The sequence below is a fragment of the Eulemur rufifrons genome, chromosome 4 (assembly GCF_041146395.1).
Source record: "Eulemur rufifrons isolate Redbay chromosome 4, OSU_ERuf_1, whole genome shotgun sequence".
NCBI classification, from domain to species: Eukaryota; Metazoa; Chordata; class Mammalia; order Primates; family Lemuridae; genus Eulemur; species Eulemur rufifrons.
In genome coordinates this window covers 64,707,606-64,729,683 of record NC_090986.1, presented here as the reverse complement: position 1 = coordinate 64,729,683, position 22,078 = coordinate 64,707,606, and the positions used below count along the sequence as shown (strand labels likewise).

At 39.4% G+C, this 22,078-nt stretch overlaps 1 protein-coding gene across 4 annotated transcripts in view; it reads left to right on the top strand.

Moving 5' to 3' along the window:
• Positions 1–14,706, top strand: part of RNASEH2B (ribonuclease H2 subunit B) — a 52,785-nt gene extending 38,079 nt beyond the window's left edge. For 2 of the 4 annotated variants that reach the window (XM_069467264.1, XM_069467262.1), the window contains 2 exons: positions 1,323–1,403; positions 3,159–3,546. In XM_069467264.1, the coding sequence (XP_069323365.1) occupies positions 1,323–1,403; positions 3,159–3,272 (195 nt within the window). In that variant the 3' untranslated portion in view covers positions 3,273–3,546. Of the gene's footprint in view, positions 1–197; positions 356–1,322; positions 1,404–3,158; positions 3,547–14,095 lie in introns of those variants that run through there. The other 2 variants (XM_069467265.1, XM_069467263.1) reach the window with 2 other exon arrangements.
• Positions 14,707–22,078: the final 7,372 nt, after the last annotated feature.

The following is a 22,078-nucleotide window of genomic DNA, read 5'->3' as shown; positions in this document are numbered from 1 at the left end:
TTAGCTGTGAGTTCTACTCTCCTGGCTGAAAATACCTTTCTAGTAAAAAATATGCATCACCTAAACACCCTTTGCTGTCTTAATTTAAATAGAAATGTGTATTCTTAAGAAAGTCGCATGTATGCATTCACTTTGTGCTGGTAGGTGGTTCATATGTGATAGAATAGTCTTTTTCTTTTTCATGATCCATTCACTAGTGGCCGCTGTGTGACCATGAGAAGGTTTTCCCACATTATGTGGTATGTTCCCAGGATGCCCCTCTGGTTTTTACAGGGAATAATTTCAAGACATGTTGTTTTATCCCCTTGGGTTATATGGGCCATGGCATCTTTTAGCACCACCTCTACCCGTTCTTTGTTTAGCAAAAGCAAGGGCATGAAAAATGAAGCTGGGGACAAGTCTGTATTACCTAGGGTAGATCCATGTTGGGTCTTGTCCCTGGTGTCTTCACAAAGAGCTTGAAGATCTGTGAAAATCCAAGTTGTGATCACCATGCAGTCAGTTCTTCATGTTAAGCAGCAAGACTTGTCTGTCCTGCTGTTAAGCCTATTTCGTAATAAGGATGGCACGATTTCTTCTATGTTGTGAACATTAAGGCCACAGTCTAGCCCTTGATGAGATTCTCACATTCATTGGTGCAAAATGTTCACATGAAAGATGAAAATATTAAGTAAATGTTTGACTTAGTTGTATTGAGCCTAATGGAAAGAACACTATAAAAACTGAGATGTTGGCCCAAGTCCTCTACTAGGTGACCTTCAGCTATCCATTTAGCCTCTCTTGTTGGCTGCTTGCTGTGCAAGGTGGTTCTTGTGTAGATAAAATGAGATAGTTGAATTGAAAGGAGGGAAGGACATAAAGCTATACAGAGATGGTAATAATGGAATAATCTTATCCCTTTATTCATAAGTAGACATTAAACCAGCCCAGGAGATGAATGAAATAGGGGTTCTGGTTGGACACCTGTCCCCCTTAGAGGGAATTTTCATCTTTGACTTCTGTGCCTTACCTTCACCGTAGTCAGCAGTCACCTAGACACCCACTGTACCTGGCACAAAGTGTGTGTTTAGTATTGCCAGACTGGCTAAGGGGCTGAGTCATGTCCCACCGTCACCAAGGCTGCTTCTCGGAAGTGCTGTGTGACTTAATTCCCTAAATAATTGGCAAAATGCGAAGGAGCTTGTACAAAGTTAGCCCTTTGCTGTGTCTGCTGTTCCATTTGGCCTTTGTGTGGGTCCGAATTACATATGTTGGGACTCTTAATGGATTGACATTAGTGTCAAGATGACATTTGACAACACTTCACTGCTCTAACATTGCAGAAAATAAAGTTATCAGGTGAACCTGTAGAAGCAAAAGAAGATTACACTAAGTTTAACACTAAAGATTTGAAGACTGCAAAGGTATGTGTGTGCAGGTGTGGTGGCGTATGACATATACCCGGTGGGTGATGCTGCATGAGTACGTGCAGGGTCAGTTGCAGGCTTGATTGTGATCACAACTTTGACCACGAAGAATTATTAACTTGCATTTCTGTGACGTAATAATTAATTCACAATTGTGCATGACAATGAAAATGTTGAGCAATTGAGACTTTTTTCAAATCAAAGAAAAGCAATATATTACTTATCAAGAGTGTGCCTAAACTTTGCTGTGTATTCATGGACTGATAGGGTAGGAGGGAGGAAACCCTCCTACCCTATTGCCCAGAGCTTCCCAGAAATTCTGATGATGATAAAAATTATTAATAACTCCACCATTCAGCATTTTCCCGGTCAAATGTTATTTTGGTAACATTTCTTATGAGTTTTATCTCATGCATGCATTATAAATATATATGTAGCTTTAAATTGGCATGTGTTTGTTTGAAAGAGTTCGTTCTAAATTAAGGCTATTAACACTTTTCATGATACATAGGGTACAAATGTTTTGAGCTTTTTCATTTGATTTTTTAAACAGTGTTAGATTGTTCTGATATGATTTTTCCATTGTTCTTATGCTTAAAAAGGCCTTGCCCATCCCAAATTAATTTCTGCTTAGATTTTAATAGTACTTAGACTTTAATTTTTTTTATAAGTTTCATTCTTTATATGCAATTTATTTGGCCATAAGTGAGGGAATAATCCAATTTAAGATCTGCCTAAATACCTAGTTATGTGCTGTATGTAAACAGGGACATTTTTGAGTTTCTCTAAGAGAAATCTTTCTGTTCCACCCTTCTATGGAAATGGTACTTCCCATTATATCCACTTGGGTGTAACACCAGTGAGAGAGGAGGGTTAGACTAGGATGTCTTAAATGCATGGGATAACTTGTATGAAAGAGACTGTCACTTTCCACCATGCAGTCAAAAACAAGCCTACTAAATTATAAGGGACAGAATGTGAGAAGCAAGATTGCAGGAATCACATACCATGCCCCTGCAAGAAGCTTTGGCAATGACTTTGCCTTAGTTCCCAGTGAAACAGGTGATTTTTTTCTTTGCTGAATTCCCATCATGTATGCTTCTTCTGAATATTTTGCAGTGCATCAAAATAAAATCAGCTGCTGTTTATCTTCTTCTAGTGCCTTTTATAGGACATGGAGAAAAAAGAACAGTGACCAGAAAGAGGCAGAGATGTACAGGGCAGAGTTATTTGGAGTTAGCTTTTTGGAAAAGATTTCTTTGTTGGAGAAAAATGAGGCAGTTTTTCTGCTGGTCTGGGAGGCTTTGCAATACAGGTCACCTTTTGAACATGATAGGGTTGTCCTTGGTTTCCCATAGAGCGAATGAATAAAATCAGATGGTAAATTGGTGTGAATTATTCATCATGTGGCAATACAAGGCTGTAATTCCTCCCTGTGACAATTGCGGCCTGTGTCAGCTCCATTGTCTGTGTTATTGCACTTAATGCAGCCTCCAGAATTACACCCCGAAAGTAAACCACTGGTTGTGGCTTTCCACTCCTTAGAAGGCGGCAGTTTTGTCTTCTGCCTCTTTTAACATACTCTGTCTCTTAGGTCTGAATTCTGAATAGAAATCAGAACTTTTTTCACTCCCTTATGAAGCATATTGCCTCCCTTAATGGACCTTGAGACATGCAGTCTTGTTTGATTTGCATGTATGATGTATAAATGCCATGTCTGTAACAATTTTTCTCTCTTATTTTCATTAACAGAAAAATAGCAAAATGACTGCAGCTCAGAAGGCTTTGGCTAAAGTTGACAAGCGAGGAATGAAAAGTATTGATACCTTTTTTGGTGCAAAAACTAAAAAAGTTGGAAAGATTTGAAACTTTGAACATGACATCCAACAAAAATACTTGCTTTGTACATATTTCTTTTTCATCCTTCCTGACCACATTTTAGGGAAGAAAAAAAAAAAGAGGGCAGTTTTTAGATTCTCTTGAGCATTTCTTTGTGTTTGGTTTTTGTGTTCTTAAACAAAATATGGGAAAGTAATTTTGTAATTTCATGGCTATGGCCTTTGAAGTCTCGTTTGACATCATGAATAGTATTCAAGTAAATAGAATTAACATATAGCATCATGATTTCCTCAATAAACTGACCTGTGACAATATTGGCGTGTATGCCTGTTATTTTATACAACTTTACAAACACTAACTATAGCAATATGGTTTTCAATATACTGAGGGAAACTGGATAACAAAACTGTCCAGTAAATTATTATTTTTTAAAAGTCTTTAGTTTTTGGTAAGTCTTTTGATTAATGATGTTTTTCTGTTTTTATGAATCCACATTCTTTGTAGAAAATAAGAGAAAAGAATGACACAAAAATTGTAATCTTCCATTTCTTTATTACCCAGAGATAATATGGTACATTTTCTTAAAATAACATTTTTAAAGAGAAATAATGATAGTAATCTTATAACCTTTTTTTAAAACATCATTTTGTGAGCATTTTCTCTGGCTACTAAGTATTCTTCATAAATATGATTTTTCAATGACAGCAGTGTAATTTTCGATTATTTGGATATTTGATATTTTATGAATCTGTCTGGACATGAAATAGTTTGGATATTTGACCCCTCCAAATCTCATGTTGAAATCTGATCCCCAGTGTTGGGGGTGGGGCCTGGTGGGAGGTGTCTGGGTCATGGGGGCAGATCCCTCATGAATGGCTTGGTGTCCTGCATGTGAGAATGAGTGAGCTCTCACTTTATTATAATAGTTCACTCACGCTAGAGTTGAGCCTGGCACCTCCTCCTTCTTCCCTTGTTCCCTCTCTCACCGTGTGACACACCTGCTCCCCCTTCACCTTCCACCTTGATTGGAAGCTCCCTGAAGCCCTCACCACAAGCAGATGCTGGTGCCCCGCTGCTTGTACAGTCTGCAGAACCATGAGCCAAATAATCTCTTTTTCTTTATAAATTATCCAGCCTCCGGTATTTCCTTTATAGTAATACAAAATGGACTAATATAGGACATTTAGATTATTTACAAATGTTCACTGTTTGAAGAATTGAATTAAAAGTAAATATTTGTCCACATCTTGTATCATTTACTTAGAATGAATTTTTAGGTATGGGCTTACTGGTTCAAAAATGAGATTTTCAAATGTGTGTTTGTGGGAATATATTTCACAGAAAGGTTACAGAATCTAGCAGTCTAACAAATAGTAGGCGTGAGTTCTTATTCAATGCCACCTTGTTAACATTGAATGGTATCTTTGCAAATAAGTAGAAAAAAGGCATCTTATTGTGGTTTCAATTCATACTTCCCTGATTAGTAAAGATGCTGAACATTTTTTTACATTCACTGATCAATTGTCATCTTATAAAGACTTATGTATTTATATACTTTGTTAAATTACTGGGGTGCCACTATTTTTCTTATTGAATAAAAGTATTCTGTAACTTGAGGACATTAACGTTTTCCAACATGTTTACTGTAATTTCTTTTCTTGGTTTATACTTTGCCTTTAATTTTGTTTATAATTTTTTGACATGCAGTTGTTTTTAGTTTTTATGTAGACATACATACTTAACTTTTCCTTTACACAGATGTTATACTTAGATGTTTCTCTTTACAGGAAATTTAACCAGTCGCTTTTATTTTCTTCTAACTTTTTAATAAATTTTCTATTTATATTTAGTTAAATCATCTAGAGAATTTATGTTTAAATATACTGGGAGATATAGCTATGATTTGGTTATTTTCTCACCAGTTTGTTTTTCCATCTGTAGAATTATTTTGTCAGGTTCGAAGAATAAGTTCCAAAGGGATTTTTATTGAGATTCTGTTAGACTTATAAATCATTTTGAGAAAAACAAGCATCTTTACAGACTTCAGTGTTCTTATTCTTCATCTTCAATAGGTTCTAGATCCTTTGTAAGAGTATGTCTGGATATTTTTGTTGCTATTAGTGAAATTTTTTTTTTTTTTTTCAGTTAGGTCTACTAACTGGTCATTTTGTGATCAAGTTTTAAATTTTTATGTGATTGTCTTTTAAATAACCAATTTACTAAACTCTTAATCTAAAAATTTTCCATTTTATTTATCTTGGTTTTTAAATACATAAAGTATGTGATTTACTTCTAAAAATTGTGTGCAATTCTAATAATTATACATCTTTTATATCCTTTTTTAAATTTCTTTTATTTTTTTTGACTCAATACCCAGTGAGTCTCTTTTATATCTTTTATATCATATTACATAAGGCTAGAATATCCAGAATAGTGTTAAATAATAATAATAGTCATTGTCTAATTTGTGATTTTATTGATGGGCTTTATTATTAATTCAGATACTAGCTGTTGTTAATGTAATAAAGAATACCCATCTTTGATATTTTCTTTTGTATACTTAGTTTCCTTAACATGTAAATTAGTACTTGGTGTTGGTTATCAAATATATTTTTGGCATTGATCGAGGTGACTATAGTGTTTTTACCACCATTAAGCTGTACTTGAGTGCCTGTAATAAACCCTCCCTGGAAGTCGATAAAGGGTAGGTAGCATGGTGGATGCTCCCCATCTGGCTTAGGCTTTATGGAATCTAGTTTTCAATTAGGCTTTCTAGGCTTATATTTAGAATTTTTGCCGCCATATTCAAAATGAATGTTTCTGTTAGGTTCTAGTGTTAGAATTATTCTAGCTTTCCATCTTTTCTAGTGTTCTAGAGGGATTAATTTTGCATTAGTAATAGTCTATTTCTGGAAAATTTTAAAGACTATCAAAGGTAAGACTGTCTAGCACTGGAGCCTTTTTGTTGTTATGGTTTTCTTTAATCTGGAAGCATTTCTCATCTGTTCTTTGTCTTACTTAACATTCTGAACAGTACAAGAGAGTTATTTGGTAGAATGTGTGTCACTGTGGATTTGTCTACTGTTTACTCTTGATTTAATTCAAGCTATACACTTTGGGCACTCACGGAAGTAACTGTGTCTTTCTCAGTGCCCTGTATCAAGAGTCACGGTTTGTCCCAGTATCAGTGATGTTAACTTTGATCACTTGATGAAGGCGGTGTCCACAAGTTTATCCACTGAAAATTATCATTGATTATCTTTGTAATTAATAAGCAATTTGTGGGTATATACTCTGGGACTTTGTAAGTGTCCTGTTGCATATCAAATGTTTACCCACTAGTTTTAGGATCTGCTCATGATTTTTCTATTATTTCTTCTATATTTATCAGTTGGCATTCTTCTGTAAGAAAGAGTTTTCCCTTCTCTACTTACTTGCTCATTTATGAATTTATATCAGTATAGATTTATAGATTTTTATTTATCTGATGGGTTATATTATCATTATGATTATTAATTTTGATGCTCCTTTTGTCCCAGAAGAGCCAGTTAGAGACCCTTCTGGGACCTGACTTCTGTATCTTTTGGGTATGTTTCCATTATTCTTTAATACATCCTTACTTCTGGGACAGGGTGTTTCAGGCTCTTCTTGTACTTTCCCTGCTCAAGCCCTGAATCAGCCTTTTTTTCCAAAGAACCCTGGTTCCTTTCAGTGGAGAATGGTATTTAGAAACCAAGATCTAGTTAATGGATGTGCTCATTGTTATTGGTATGTCACTGCTTAGCGGCCAAAGCTAGGAAATGTGTGTTTATGTGTGTGTATGATGTATCACACACATATACACACTATATACATTTCAGTGTTTCTGAATCTATCTATATGTGTATCAATATCTATGTGTGTGATTTTTTTGTAGATTATCAGGTTGAGGAAGTTTTCTTCTATTCCTAGTTCACTGAGAGTTTTTATCATAAATGGATATTGAATTTTGTCAAATAGTTTTTTTGCGTGTGTTGAGATGATCATGTAATTTTCCTTTAATAGAGGGTTATCTTTTAATATCTGAATTATAATGATTGATTTTTGAATGTCAGACTAACTTTGCATTCTTGTGATAATCCCTACTTGGTCACAATGCATTATTCTTTTCATATACGGTATGAGGTTTTAATTCCTAATATTTTGTTAAGGATTTTCATATCTATTCATGAGGGATATTCATCTGTAGTTTTCGTATAATGATTTTGATGTCAGAGTAAAACTGTCCTTGTTAATGAGTTGGAAAATATTCTTTTATCACCTATTTTCTGAAAGACTTCGTGTGAGATTGGCATTGTTTCTTCCTTATATGTTGAACAGAATTCACCAGTGAAGCCACTGGGGCCTAGAATTTTCTTTCTGGGAAAATTGTTAATTACTAATTAGATTTCTATAATAGCTATTCTAATTTCCTCCTTTTCTTGAGCCAATTTTGGTAATTTATATCTTTCAAGAAATGTGTCTGTTTCATCTAGGTTGTCAAATTTATTGGCATAAGTTGTTGATCATGTTTTTTATTATCCTTTTAATATCTTTGGATCTGTAGTGATGTTCCCTCTTTCATACTTGATACTGGTCATCTATGTCTTCTTTTTTGTTTTCCTGGTTAGTCCAGCTACAGGTTTATCAATTTCTTTGATCCTTTGAAAGAACCATTGTCTTCAGACTTCCATAATTTCTGATGAGACATCTATGATTATTCTTATATTTCTTCTACTTTATATAATGTGTCCCTTCTCCCTGTCTTCTTTTAAGATTTTTTTCTTTATTATTAGTTTTTAGCAAGTTGATTGTGATGTGTTGATTTTGTTTTCTTTTTGTTTATCCTGTTTGGGAGTCTTTTAAGCTTCTTGAAGCTTTCAGTTTATAATTTTCATCAAATTTGGAAAATTTCTGGCCAATATTTCTTTAAATACTTTTCTGTTCTTTCCCCTTTCTTCTCCCCGCCGCCCCCCCCCCCAGCTTTTGGGATTCCAATTACTTGTATGCTAGACCACTGGGTACTGTCCTCCAGGTCCTGTTGCTGAGTTTCTGTTCTTTATTTTTAGACAATTTCTCTTATATTTTCAAGTCTTGGATGAGAGGAAAGGCTACTTAAACACTTGCATTATCGTCCCTACTGAAGATCAGCTCCTTAACAACAGAAACTTTTACTCTTCAAGTTTGTGTCTTGCACAGTCCTGGGCACATTATGCAATTGGTAAATGCTGAGTACATGATAGCCAGACAAGTTGAATAATCTAACCAGTATCTTCACTAGTTGAGACTTGACTGTTTTTTCCAAGGGACAAAGTCAAGATCTTTATCCACCTTGGTCTTTCAAATTGTCTAAGCTGTTTTCTGGCCTTCTTTTTAGTTCTTGAACGTGTCAAGTTGTTCCCACACTTCTGCCTTTGTATGACTGGTTTGTCTCTAGACCCCTTCCTCCGGATCTTTATGTGACTGATTCCATCTTGTCATTATCCCTTATCTCACGAATCACTGTTTCCAGAGGCCCAATCCCTGACCTTCCTCAACTACCTCCACCCAGCTCCTAAGCAGTCACTCTCCATCCCATTTTTCTGCCTTACTCTCTGCATAGGACCTTGCCTGACTGGTTCACAGTTACACTCATGCCCCGCACAAGGACATTTTGGTGAATGGCAGACCGCATATGTGATGTGGTCCCATAAGATTACAACACAGCTGAAAATTTCCTGTTGCCTAGTGACGTCTAGCCATTGCAATGTCCTAGCACAATGCATTTTCTAGGTTTATGATAGGTTTAGATACACAAATACCATAGTGTTAAAGTTGCCTGCAGTATTCACTACAGTAACATATGGTATACATTTGAAGCCTAGGAGCAAAAAGCTACACTATCTAGCCTAGGTTTGTAGTAGGCTATCTCATCCAGGTTTGTGTAAGTATATTCTATGATGTTTACATAGCTACGAAATTGCCTAAGGACACATTTCTTGTAATATGTCCATCATTAAGCAACACATAACTGTAGATGTATACATAGCATTTCACTTGGGGCAGTACACAGTAGGCCTTCAACAAATATTTGTTGCACAAGGGAATTAACCAACCAACCAACCAATTCATCTATATTGGACACCCTGGACAAGCATTCTGCAATACAGTATTGGAGTTCTCAACAGCCTATGGCTAAACCTTGAACTTCAAGATTCTTTCTGAAAATGGGTTTTCTGTGATACACTAGTATTTGAAGTTGAAGGCCATACTCATAAACTCGTTCATAAACTTGTATGGGCCTTAAACTTGTGTGTTAATGATGCTGCTGGCAAATGAAATGGAAATAGTCTTTAATCTCTTTGGATAAAGGGCTATCAATTTTCTTCTGTCCGTTGATTGAACTGCACTTGCTGCAGGCATTTTATCTACATGTGTTGCAAGATCCAAAGCTAGAATTCATTATTTACATCTGTGTGTCTATGCTCATGTTGATAATTTTACTTTTACATAGCATTTCGAGATTATTCATATCAAGCCTCCAACCTAAATTATAATTTTTATGTCCTTTTTAAAAATTTTTCAGAATATTATGGGGGTACAAATGTTTTGATTACATGGATTGCTTTTGTCCTGCTTGAGTCAAAGTTATAAGTCTGCCCATCACCCAGATAGTGTACATTGTACCCATAGGTGTGATCCACCTCACCTCCCACCTGCATGATTTCTGTTGAGTTTTACTTCCATCTGTGCACATGAGTGCTGATTGGTTAGTTCCAATTTAATAGTGAGTACATGTGGTGTTTGTTTTTCCATTCTTATGATACTTCACTTAGGAGGATGGTCTCCAGTTCCATCCAGATTGTTGCAAAAGGTATTAATTCATTTTTTTATGGCTGAATAGTACCCCATGGTGTACATATACCACATTTTATTAATCCACTCATGAATTGATGGGCACTTAGGTTGATTCCACATCTTTGTGATTGTGAATTGTGCTACAATAAACATTCTAGTGCAAGTGCTTTTTTGAAAAAATGACTTTTTTCCTTTGGGTAAATACCCAGTAGTGGGATTGCTGGATCGATTATTGAAGTTTGAGAATATATGTGGTCTTTATAAACTCCTCATCTTCCCAGGAAGTTTAATAGGTGCTCACATTATGACTTAGCCACAAATTAAGTGGGAATTTAGGAAATTAGCAGTTTTGTGTTCTTGCATATTTGACTTTACATTTGATGCCAAAGTGAAATCCTAATTTCACTTGCAATGTACAATATTAACTAAGAGTTGAATAATAATTAAAAAATTAAAAATAAAAGGTGTTACACATGTCGAGTGCTGTTTTGGGGAATGATATTAGGAACAAATCAAGATGAGCTTATATACACTGTCCATAGACCCACGTAAACACATGTATACACATAAGTACACACAGACATAAACAAATACCCACATATATGTACAGATGCACACTTACATATACATAGCCTATTCTTTCAAATTCTTTAAAATTTCAAACTAGAACCTATTTAGACTTTGTTATACTAAACATTAGGATCCTGTAGCCTACTCAAATCCTTTGGCCCTTTGCTTCTCTTACTGACATCATTTTTCTTTTTGATTGATGTGCTGATTTTGGGAAAGCTTCAAAACATTTCTGTAAACTACAAAACCACTTGGGTACACCCAGAAGAGCCTCCATTTCTTTTATCAAACCATACGTATTTCTGAAACTGATCCCAGATTACCAACATTCTTTCCTTTTGTATGTCTAATTTATCTTCAGTTCAAATTTTCCTCTCCCTGTTAGCCCTCAGGCCCTGTCATTTTTCAAGGTATTTCTCTGGTTCCACACTCCCAAGGAGATTCTCCTCCATATGGTTTGAGGTGGATGTCAGGCAGAATTGTCTTTTGCCGGGTCGGGTCTATTTCATGGTGTACAGCAGTTCATCCTGCAGGATCCTATTTCTCTTATTTGGAGCCTTACCAAGACACAAGGGCAAGCTGTAGATCAAAATCTAAAGTGTACCCATTCACTAACTAAATATACAGCGTTGTTTATATTGTATTCAAACATGTGACAACCACAGTAGACATTATCCTAATCTTTAAAATGTAAATGCAGTGGAAAAGGGACTTCAGACGCTCAACCATGTTTTAGTACTAAACAGACCAATTAATAGAAAGTGGCAGGATTGTTCCTGGTTGTCCTCCCAGTCCTGCCTTCACCCCGTGAGCTGTGGACGAATCACGGGCACTGCTGGCCCACAGCCACTCTCCGTGTGAAGTGGGACTAGATCCTCCAGTTTTTTATGTCTTTTCCTGCAGTCGCGGGTGCTTGAGGAGCTTTGTCTCCTTTACAGCTGGGAGGAAAGTGCTTTTGGACTCGGCACACGTGGAGTGTTTGCCACCCACCAGGCCCTGCTCTAAACTCTTCAGATGGATTACCTCATGTGTTTCGCTGGAAGAAAATACGCCAAAATGCTCGTACTGGCCATTGTGGTATCTGTGGTGTGTGTGTTTATGTGTGTGTATTTTTTTTCTTCATTTTCCGAAGACGACCTCACTTTGCAATGGAAAGAAATACAAAGAGTGCAATTATTGGAAAGTAATAACAAAGACTGGCAAAGTGCTTTGCAATTTTTTAAGCATCTCTCACATGAATTTATGTGTTAAACCTTCCATAAACCACAGGGCACAGGGGGTATTTTTTCTCCCATTTTACAGTTGAAAAAGGGAAGCTCAGCTCATTGCCCCAGGTCACACAGCTGATACTGAGCCAGAACTTGAACTCAGGACCTCTGACTCCCAGACTCTGTACTACACCAAATTCCCTTTCCCCAGAGGCCCTGACCTCGACTCTGTTACATCCCAGAACATCACCTCTTCACCAGATTTGAAAGACAGCTTCTAGACATAGCTGAGGAATTGACTTTCTCTGTTCTTAAAGGTGATCTAACGTTACTAGCTGCCTTGTGTCATGTATTTTCTCCCAAACATCCCTTTCTCCAGGACAAATTCAAAGTTTGGTGATTTGGGGAGTCAGCTGCACGATACAGTCAAACCTCTTCCCAAAGAGCTCCAGGTCTAGGGAGGCAAGCGGAAGGGTGTTTCCCAAGTGATCCTGGAAGATGTCCACAGGCCTTGACCTAATCCGAATAATGGGAAGAAATGATGAGAATTCCACACTTTTGTATGCGCTGAGATTTACACACCCCTCGGGATTACCTACACACTCCTCAGGGCCATCAGACTGACCAAAAGGTTTCCTACCTATGTTTAATAGTACTTTACAGTTTTCACAGCAGTTGCCTACCAGTATTTAAATTACCAACAGCCCTCCGAGGTAGACCAGAAGGGGATGGTCTCCCTGTCGCACAGACGGTCTAGTGAGGTTGCACAGACTGTGGGTGGCAGAGCCCGATGCCCTCCCTCCCTCCTCGAGCCCAGGTCTCTCCTTTTTGCTCACCCCAGGTTCTTGTTCATACCATTGTCCATGTCACTGATGGCCCTTTATCCTGAAGTAATCTGTTTTAATTGCAAATTTTATTTTCAGATAGGAAAAACTCAGATGTATTCTACTTTGTTCTTGCTTTATTCGTAACAAACTCTGCAGGTCAATTTATCCTCAGCCGTGGCAAACTAGAATTTAAGTAAAGCTTCTACTTAGCTTGTGCATTTGCATGTCAAATCTTTAATTCAGCTGTCAGCTTTTTAGCATTTACCGTACTTTTGTTAATAAATGTGACTTTGATGGTCTCACACCAATCAAGCCTATTTGAGAGGGGGGAAAGCACCAAATGAGATTTATGGAGGAGTCAAAGCTTCACAGACATTAAGAGAATTGTTACCTTACACGTGCGTTTTAATCAGAATATGTGTAAAATTTGTCATGTTGTTAGTTCTTGCAAAAAAAGAAAAAGCCAAGGAATAAACTTAGATCATTTATTCCTTTAAGAACATGTACTGAGCACCTGTTATGTGCTAACGATGTTCTAGGCACTAGAAATGAAGCTGGCAACGTGGCAGACAAAAATACCTGCCCTCCAGAAGTTTCCATCCGGGGTGGGCAGCCCGGTGGCATGTCAGTGCCCCAGGGGCTGCTGGAAAAGCTGAGAAGGGAGAGAGGGCAGAGTTCTGGGGAGCGGGGTGGGCAGGGGAGACCTCACCTCCTTCTTTTCCACATTATGGCATAGAAATCTGATCTCCAGCCACATTTTTTTTGTAACTTATAGCTCCAGAATAAATTATTTTTAACTTTGTAGTCAATAAAAAAACAACTTACAGTAATTAAACTTGTTCAGTTTCATTTTTCACAGGAATATTAGGTGCCACTACTTCTACAAGCAAGGCCATGCTTATCTGCCTTTTTTATACATTGGTGTCTACATAAGGCTTCCTACTTTTCATCAAAGGAGCTGCCTTTAAAAAAAATCCCCCAAAAAAGAAGAAAACAAGAAGGGAGAAAGGGGAGAAAATGGTTTAAGAATTGTTCATCTCAGAACGTTATTTTTGTACATTTCTTGTATTTTCATTTTTTTCCTAAAATGACAGCATCTATTCCATAAGTCTGGGCAACCCTCACATTATATTGTATTTCACTCCCTTTAAACATTGAAAGAAAGATGTGCTTCTTGGCCCACTCTCCAGGAGCCCGATATGAACCTACCATGAAGCCCTTCCCTTCATCATCTGAGGTCGTCTCTTAGAAGGGGAAGTGCACAGCTGCCAACTCAGGATGAAAGCACCGGCTTTGCTTTTCTGTTCTAGAAGCTGCAGGTGGTGCTTGGGATTTCAGGTGACTGTTTCTCCCCACCAGGACACAACACATGTTTTCCTTTCCTCCCTAGATGGCAGCACAAAGACGGAAAAGGGACAAGTGACAGTGGCTTCTTGCAAGACCTGGCTGCTTCCCCTGCAACTTCAGATGCCCAAACAGCTCAGAGTTTTTCTTCTGCGCTTTCCAGAAAAGCACCAAGCGCCAAAAGGTTTATTTTAAAGCACTAACCATGAACGCTCTATTGCTTTGATTGATACCACCTTCTGTGGGCAGCAGCACGTCTCCCTGGAGCCCTCGGCAAGGCGGTTCTGTCCCGGATCCGGAAAGCACCCCAGAGAGTGCCTCTGCCCACAGTCAGAGGGGCTCCAGCCGCGTCTCCCTCTGCCCCGGCCTCTGCCCCCAGAAACGTGGGCATCTTCCCGGTACAGTGCTTCAGATTCCAACCGTGCAGAGGACAAGGCTCACTGTGCCATTCGGGTGGTTCATTAAGCCTGACCATACTTGGGTCAGGCCCGCATGTTTTAGGTATGACTCTTGGTGACTTAAGCACTTGATTCCACCCTGAAAGCTTTGGCGAACCAAGTTTCAACCCTTACTTTAAATGCTTACAAAAACCTGACCTTTCTTTACTCCATATCAGTTTGGCAGCTTCTAATTCATAGTAATACCCAAACATGTGCATTTTATGATCTCCTGGAGTTATAAACATTGCTTCATTTTAAATAGATTTGTCAAGTGTGTCTATTATTGTTATTATTTACAGTGAGGGCATAGGATATGAGGAAAAGTTGGAGGTAGATGCCAAAAAGTAATTTAGTAGTGAATTCTGGTGCATAGTAAATACATTTTAGCAGGCAGTGGGAGGTTTTGTGCAGTAATGTCCCAGGGTTTGAGCTGGCTCATCCACTAGACATGCAAAAGGAACGAGGTGAGTGCTGCTCAGTTGATCTTCCTGCATTCAAACGGGACCACAAATTTCTTCTTCAGGAAATAATTTTGTTTCCGGATCTCTGACTCCAGGTAAGTAGAATAGTTCCGGGGAGTAGTCTATCATTTTTTCCACGTCTCCTTTCATATGTAGAAATTGTTGTTAACCTCCAGGGATTCTTAACATTCCTGCACTTCTGTAGTTGATAGGTGAGTGAATCTTCCTCTCCAAAAACCCAACTCTTAGGCCGGGCGTGGTGGCTCACGCCTATAATCCTAGCACTCTGGGAGGCAGAGGCAGGCAGATTGTTTGAGATCAGGAGTTCAAGACCAGCCTGAGCAAGAGCGAGACCCGTCTCTACTAAAAATAGAAAAAATTACCTGGGCAACTAAAAATAGAAACAAAAAATTATCTGGGCTTGGTGGCACGTGCCTGTAGTCCCAGCTACTTGAGAGGCTGAGACAAGAGGATCGCTTGAGCCCAGGAGTTTGAGGTTGCAGTGAGCTATGCTGACCCCACAGCACTCTAGCCCAAGGGTGACTGAGAATGTCTCAAAAAAAAAAAACCAAAAAACAAAAACCCAATTATAGGAAGTCAGGCTTCCAGGAGGGGGCGCACTACAGAAATGACCTGTTTGAAATCCGTGCCTTTGTGATAAGAATCTAGAGCCTGACTCCTAGTTCAACACGAAGATGTGGAGTTCGAAAATATCTGGCTTGTCCCGTCCTCTCCTTGCACAATCCCAAGCACCATTCTTGGAGGTCAGCATATAGTTTGGCTGCAGCAATTGCCGGCGCTAGAGTGTCACTGCTGAGTAGGTTCTGTGTCCCTGAGCAAGTCATTGAGCCTCTCAGGGCAGGAGCACCTGCTCGTGTGGTGGCTGCCAGGACACAGGTGGAACATGACCCTCTCTCTCCCTCCTCGAGAGAGACTTGGGGCTGAGAGAGCTCTGTGGGGACCACCATGTGCCAGAAGTGGGAGGCCCTCCCAGTTTGTGAAAGGCTTGTTGGCACGGTTCTATTTCTTCCACTCCCCTCATATCAGACATGTCCTTGTCCCTCTCCCTCCCCTCTCCCCCTGCCCACTGTACACACACACACATGTTCCCTGTGCCCCAAGTTCATGTTCCATTGGCCTCTGGACTTAGAAGAACTACTCACACTTCAAATTCAACAGGCCGAAAATCACAAAAATTCATTTGATTTTTTTTCTTTACGTAAGTAATTTGTGACACATTCCCACAAAAAGACAGCAAAAGCAATTCCCACCTCTCACAGGACCAGCGCTACCCAGGGTCCCCTAGGCGACCGCATCCCTGGCCTTGAACCAGGTCCCTTTCTTTTATCCAATTTCCAACAACCAGTTTCTATCTTTTCTAGCCAGCAACCCTATAGTCTCTGTTCATGCAATCCACTTCATCGTTTTATCTAGGATCCAATCCTGTTGAGTCTTCCTTCAGAAGAACCTCACGGGAAAATTAAAATAAAAACAGTTCAACAAATAGAAAATGCCAGTATTCAAATAAAAAGCCTTTCCTCTTGACACCCACTGCCACCAAGTGTCAGGCTGGTTCCCAGCTGGACTGTCAGCTCTCTTGAGGGCAGAAAGCCTATGGCCACGTCTTGAACAGAGACAGACCTCCAGCGCTGGGCGCATTGCCTGCGTCCCCCACCCAGTGCCAGAGTCACTGATACAGACGAGATGACGTCTCCTTCCCCATCCAGCTGTTAAGGACTTCTAGAAAACAGTCCTGCTCAGAGCTGGCGAGGAGGTGGAACTGGGCCCTGCTGGTAAGAAGATAAAGACATGCAAATTCTAGAGTCCGACTTGGAAGTAAATATCAAAATCCTGAATATGTTGCATTCCCTTTGCCTCGGCAGTACCCACTGTTAGAAATATAGTCTTAGGAAATAATCATGCATGTGTGCAAAGATTTAGCTGCAAGAATATTCGTCGTGGGACTGTTTAAATAGTAATTTGAAAAAGCCTAAAATGGAGCGCTGAGGGAAATTATTTAAAAATTTAAGAGATACCTCCCTCTTTTCCCCTCTCTTTCTCTTCCATCTCCCCTTCCTTCCATCTCTCCCTCTCTCTTTTTCTTGTTCATCTCCCTCTTTTAGAAATTTTCTATGATAATCATGTATTACTATTAATTTAATACAAAAACAATAAAATTAAAAATAGTCAGTTAATGTATACCATTAGCTCCTTAAAATAGTTCTCTCTCAAGATTATAATTTTTTAAAAAATTGTATGTCTCGTTTAGTAAGTTTCTTGGAGGAAGAATCATATCATTCTATGCTTAGTTCAAGTGGATCAGAGCAAATACCAATAATCAAATAATTTCTCTTCTATCCCCAAAACGTTAAGGGCTTCAGATCCCTATTATTTGATTCCTTAATCTCCCTGACCCAGTCCAAAATATACGATCTGCTTTAAATTGTGTGTTTGTGGCATGTACACAGACGTTGAAATTAATTAATTTTGCTTCGAAGATTTCCTAAGAGCCCTAGAAATAATTGCAAATGCCCTGGGATTTATCACAACCAGGACTGAGAATTACTGTTTCTGTCTACAAAGCTGAAGAGAAAGAGAAAGGCATGTGGCTGACTAAGCAAAACAGAAAATAATGTTTCACGTTAGCTGACATACAGCCTTTGCTGGTTTTTCCCCACAGCCGAGAGTAACCAAATTGCCCAACTTCACAGCAAGAACTTTAGAGACTCAATTCCTGAGCACTAGCAGTTGGTTTTCCAAAAGAACTTTATAGGTATGAGCTAAGATGGATTCTTACTGTATTTTTAATGGTTATAAGATTATTTAGACCAATTCTAGAAATATATGAAATTAATGTTTACCTAATTAATTATATAATTATGTGATTAATTAATCCTAAATTAATATTTCATTTCTCCCCTATATTTTACATGATTTGATAAATTAATAAAGGGGATCATAAAAGGGAATTATTGAGGCATTTTTAGGAACTTGAGACACATTTCTCTTTGCATCATTGTTGTCAAAAGAGGTTAGATATTGATAGGTATTATGTAGTGGAAAAAAGGGCTTTATGGCAAAATGAGTGGATTATACCAAATTTGACAGAGTTCTTTCCTGATCAATTTTGGAGCACATGTCTTAATGTACATTGTAAAACTCCTAGAAATGCATTTAGTTTTCAGCGTTCCCATATATATTTTACCGCTGTAACCTTTTTTCCCATATGACATCTCAGTGAACGGATGTTCTATAAAACACCTTTGGAACTCTGCCTTGCATTTTCCTTAGACACATTATATAGCAGGAGTGATACCCAAAATATTTAATGTAAATAGTTAATAACAGAACAGAACAGCACAGACTACAGGCCAGTCTAACCAGACTGCCAGTCTAGCGGAACTGGCGCCCTCCCACTGCACGTATCACCCCAGCGTTAACTAAAAGTAAAGGCAGAAAAACCTCCACATGAAACCTCTTCCAGAATTCTATCCACTTAGGAATCTTTGGATGTTTGTTTATGGGTTGTTCTGGGTTTTGTTGTTGTTTTAGTTTTGTTTGCTCACCATGCGCATGCTCACAGCATTCGATCCATCATTATACGGCTATTAAGAACTTTGAAATCACCAGCCTTCAAAAAACCCAGTTGTATTCTATGAAACGTCATATATGAAGGTGTTAGCTATGTTTTCTAGGTTAGTCAGGCTGAACACCACCTTTCCGTTATTTCAAAGTCTCAAGGCTCTACTACTCCACAAATTTATGCCTCCACCCGGACTTCTCGTCTGAGCTCCACACCTGAATGTCTAGCTGTGTTTTGACATCACGCTTGAGTGTCTTCAGGACTGTCACAACTCATGATCTCCTTGACTGAAGAAGAAGAAGAAGAGAGGGAGGGAGGAAAGGGAAAGAGAGAGATGGAGGGGAGGAGGAAAGAAGGAAGGAAGGGGAGAAGGAAGGGAGGGAGGGGGAAAGGAAGCTGGGGAAGAAAAGAGGGGGAGGGGAGGGAAAGGAAAGGAAGGAAGGAAGAAAGGAAAAATAAAGGAAGGAAAGAAAGGGAAGTAAGTAGAGAAGGGAAAGTGAAGGACCTTGAAAATAAACATGACAGACATCAGTTTTGCCTGGCTTTACCGACTCATACAAGCAACAGAACTCAGACTCATCCTTGGCCATCTCTTTATTTCAACCCTGCCACTCCATGTGGAGTCTTTAAGTTTATTTATCCTGTAGAAATGTCACAAAGCCATTTGCTCCATCCCCATACCATCATGTTCGTCCAAACCACCGTCATCTCCCAAGCACAGCTGTGCCCTCCCTATGTGGAGGGCTGGCATTCGCTCTAGAACCCTCCTGTCCACTCTTCATGCCTTTCAAACTCAAAGCTCATTATCTATCATCCCCTCCTCTGCCCACCGCCTCACAGACACCCCAGCCCCACTCTGCACCTTTCAGTGCTGTCCCATTGCTCTTTCAGCGAAGCCCCAGGTCCTCACTGTGACCTGCAGGGCCTCGAGTGCCGGAGCTCCAGCCCTCCCTCCGCAGCCACACTGCTTTCTCAGACCCTCAGTCACACCATGCTTCCTCTGGCTACATGGCTTTTAGATATGTTGTCTCCTCTCCTGGAATGTTCCACCAGCCCTCACAGCTTACCTAAGTCCTGATCTTCCATCAGAGCTAGTCTTCCCTGAGCTACCACAGGGAGGCCTCAGGAAGGCTCCCCTGACCTCCAGGCCAGGCCGGATCTTCCATTACTGCTGTCATGGTGCCCTTGACCTGTCCTTCGTGGAGCTATTATGGGAACGTTTTATATTTGTAGGTCTATAGGTCTAATAATTAGATTCATGTTTATCTCTCCATTTACACAGAGCTCCATGGAGACAGAGACCATTTTAGCTAACCATTTGTGTAGAAAAGGGTTAACATGCAGACCTGAGTCTGCTATCCTTAGAAAGGCCTGCTTGCAAGGCTGGCCTTTGGCTGGGGTCTGGGAACTCCGGTAGTAAACAGTTCCCTGCACTGATATGAAACACTGATAGGATCAGAGCGGCTGCCATGCCTACACAGTTGGGATAAGCAGCGTGGTTTATGCTGAATACCCACTTTCCTTCCGGGGGTGGGGGGGGAGGTCTGGAATTTTGTTATGTGACAAGCAGAGGGTGCCTATGTGACCAGCCCTCAAGAGCAGCTTAGGCATAAAGTCTCTTAATGGGCTTCCCTGGGCAGAAACATTGCAGGCGTGGTGCTGCGTTTCTGTTGCTGGGGTGCACTCTGCGTGACCCTTCACGGCAAGGAAGAGCATAAGGAAGCATAAGGATTTCTTTATACTCTGCCCATGTCTTCTGATTCAGCCATGTGTCCTCACCACACCACCATAATAACTCTTAGCTGTGAATGCAATTCTGTGCCTACTCTTGTGAGTCCTTATAGCAAATATTCAACAGGGGAGTGTCTTTGGGACCCTCAACACACCATTGTATTCCCAGAACTTTGCACAATATTTGACATTTAATAAGTGGCTTACTACATACTTTTTAAAATTAAAATGAAAATGACCTCAGAGGGCTAGGGCTAAGTCTATTCTGTGGAAATTCTCAAAAGAACTAAGAAATATTATCATTTATCAACTACATCCTAATGACCCAAATAGAGAATGTACATTCTTCTGGGAAAAAAAAAAAAAAAAAAGCAGAATAAAAAATGATTCAGGAAATTTAGCACGGTCAAAGTCCATCAGAATTTTTTTCTCATGAGGATGAATTTTCTGTATCTGAAGTGGCAGCAGGTAAGTGATGGGCCTGGATGCTGTTCCACTGGCTGCCCTGTCTCTTCCCTCCCCAGCCTGTGTTTCCGTTGTTGGCCGACTCCTCACACAGTGACACCTTGATGTTTTTGCCTCACAGCTCAAAAGAGTTCCTCCTTTGTGTTGATTTTAGTCAGTCTGATGACTATGTGTCTTGGTGATTGCCTCTTTGCAATGAATTTCCCAGGTGTTTGTTGAGCTTCTTGTACCTGGATGTCTAAATCTCTAGCAAGACCAAGGAAGTTTTCCTCAATTATTCTCCCAAACAGGTTTTCCAGCCCTTTTGCATTTTTCCCTTCACCTTAGAGATGTCTATGATTCTTATATTTGGCCATTTTACACAATCCCATATTTCTTGTAGGCTTTGTTAATTGCTCTTAATTCTTTCTTCTTTATTTTTGACTGACTGATTCAATTCCAAAGAGTTGTCTTCAAGCTTCTGCCTGGTCTAGTCTATTCTTAAATATTTCCACTGTGTTTTGTATTTCCTTAAATGAATTTTTCATTTCTAGAAGTTCTTTTTGGTTTTTTAAAATAAGTTGATCCTTTAGTGAATTTTTCATTCATTTCCTGAATTGTTTTTCTGGTTTCTTTAAGTGGTTTTCCATTTTCTCTTGGATTTTACTGAATTTCCTTACAGTCCATATTTGCAATTCTTTACCTGTCATTTCAGTATTTTCACTGATTGGTATCCATTGCTAGAGAGTTTGTGTTCCCTTAGGGGGGTGTCCTTTCACTCTTATTTTTCATACTTCCAGAGTTCTTTTGTTGATTCCTTCTTATCTGGGCAGCTGCCACTTCTTATTTTTGGATTTTCTTTTGTTCAGATGGGGCTTCCCCTCACCCCTACTTGAAAAGGAGTGTCTGTAGTGTATGTTGGATAAGAACCTTTGGCTTTGCCTGTGGGTACTTTGATGGCAATCTAGGTTCTGGATGGATGCCTTGGTTATAGATATCCTTAGTGTGGTGTTCTCTGTTGCTAGTTGTTTGTATGCTGTAACAGTGGTGAGCTATGTGTGTGGGCAGATTCCCTGTCTCTCTTTGATGAGGGAGGATGGAGGTCTTTGAAATCCTTTCTCTTTCCCTAGCCCTGTGGTCTTCTTAACAGTGTGAATTGTATTGGAATACCCAGTTTAATATCTGAGACAGTAGGTGGTACTTATGAGTAAGAATCAACCACAGCCTGTATGATTGAGTCAGTAAATACTGTGAAGGACTGTGCAAATTGACCTCCCTATCAGCAGGTGGCACTTGCCAGAAGGAACAAGCTGAAATGTTGTTTGGGGGACCTGTGACCAGCTCTAGCCCCTCAGGAGAAGCACTTGAAT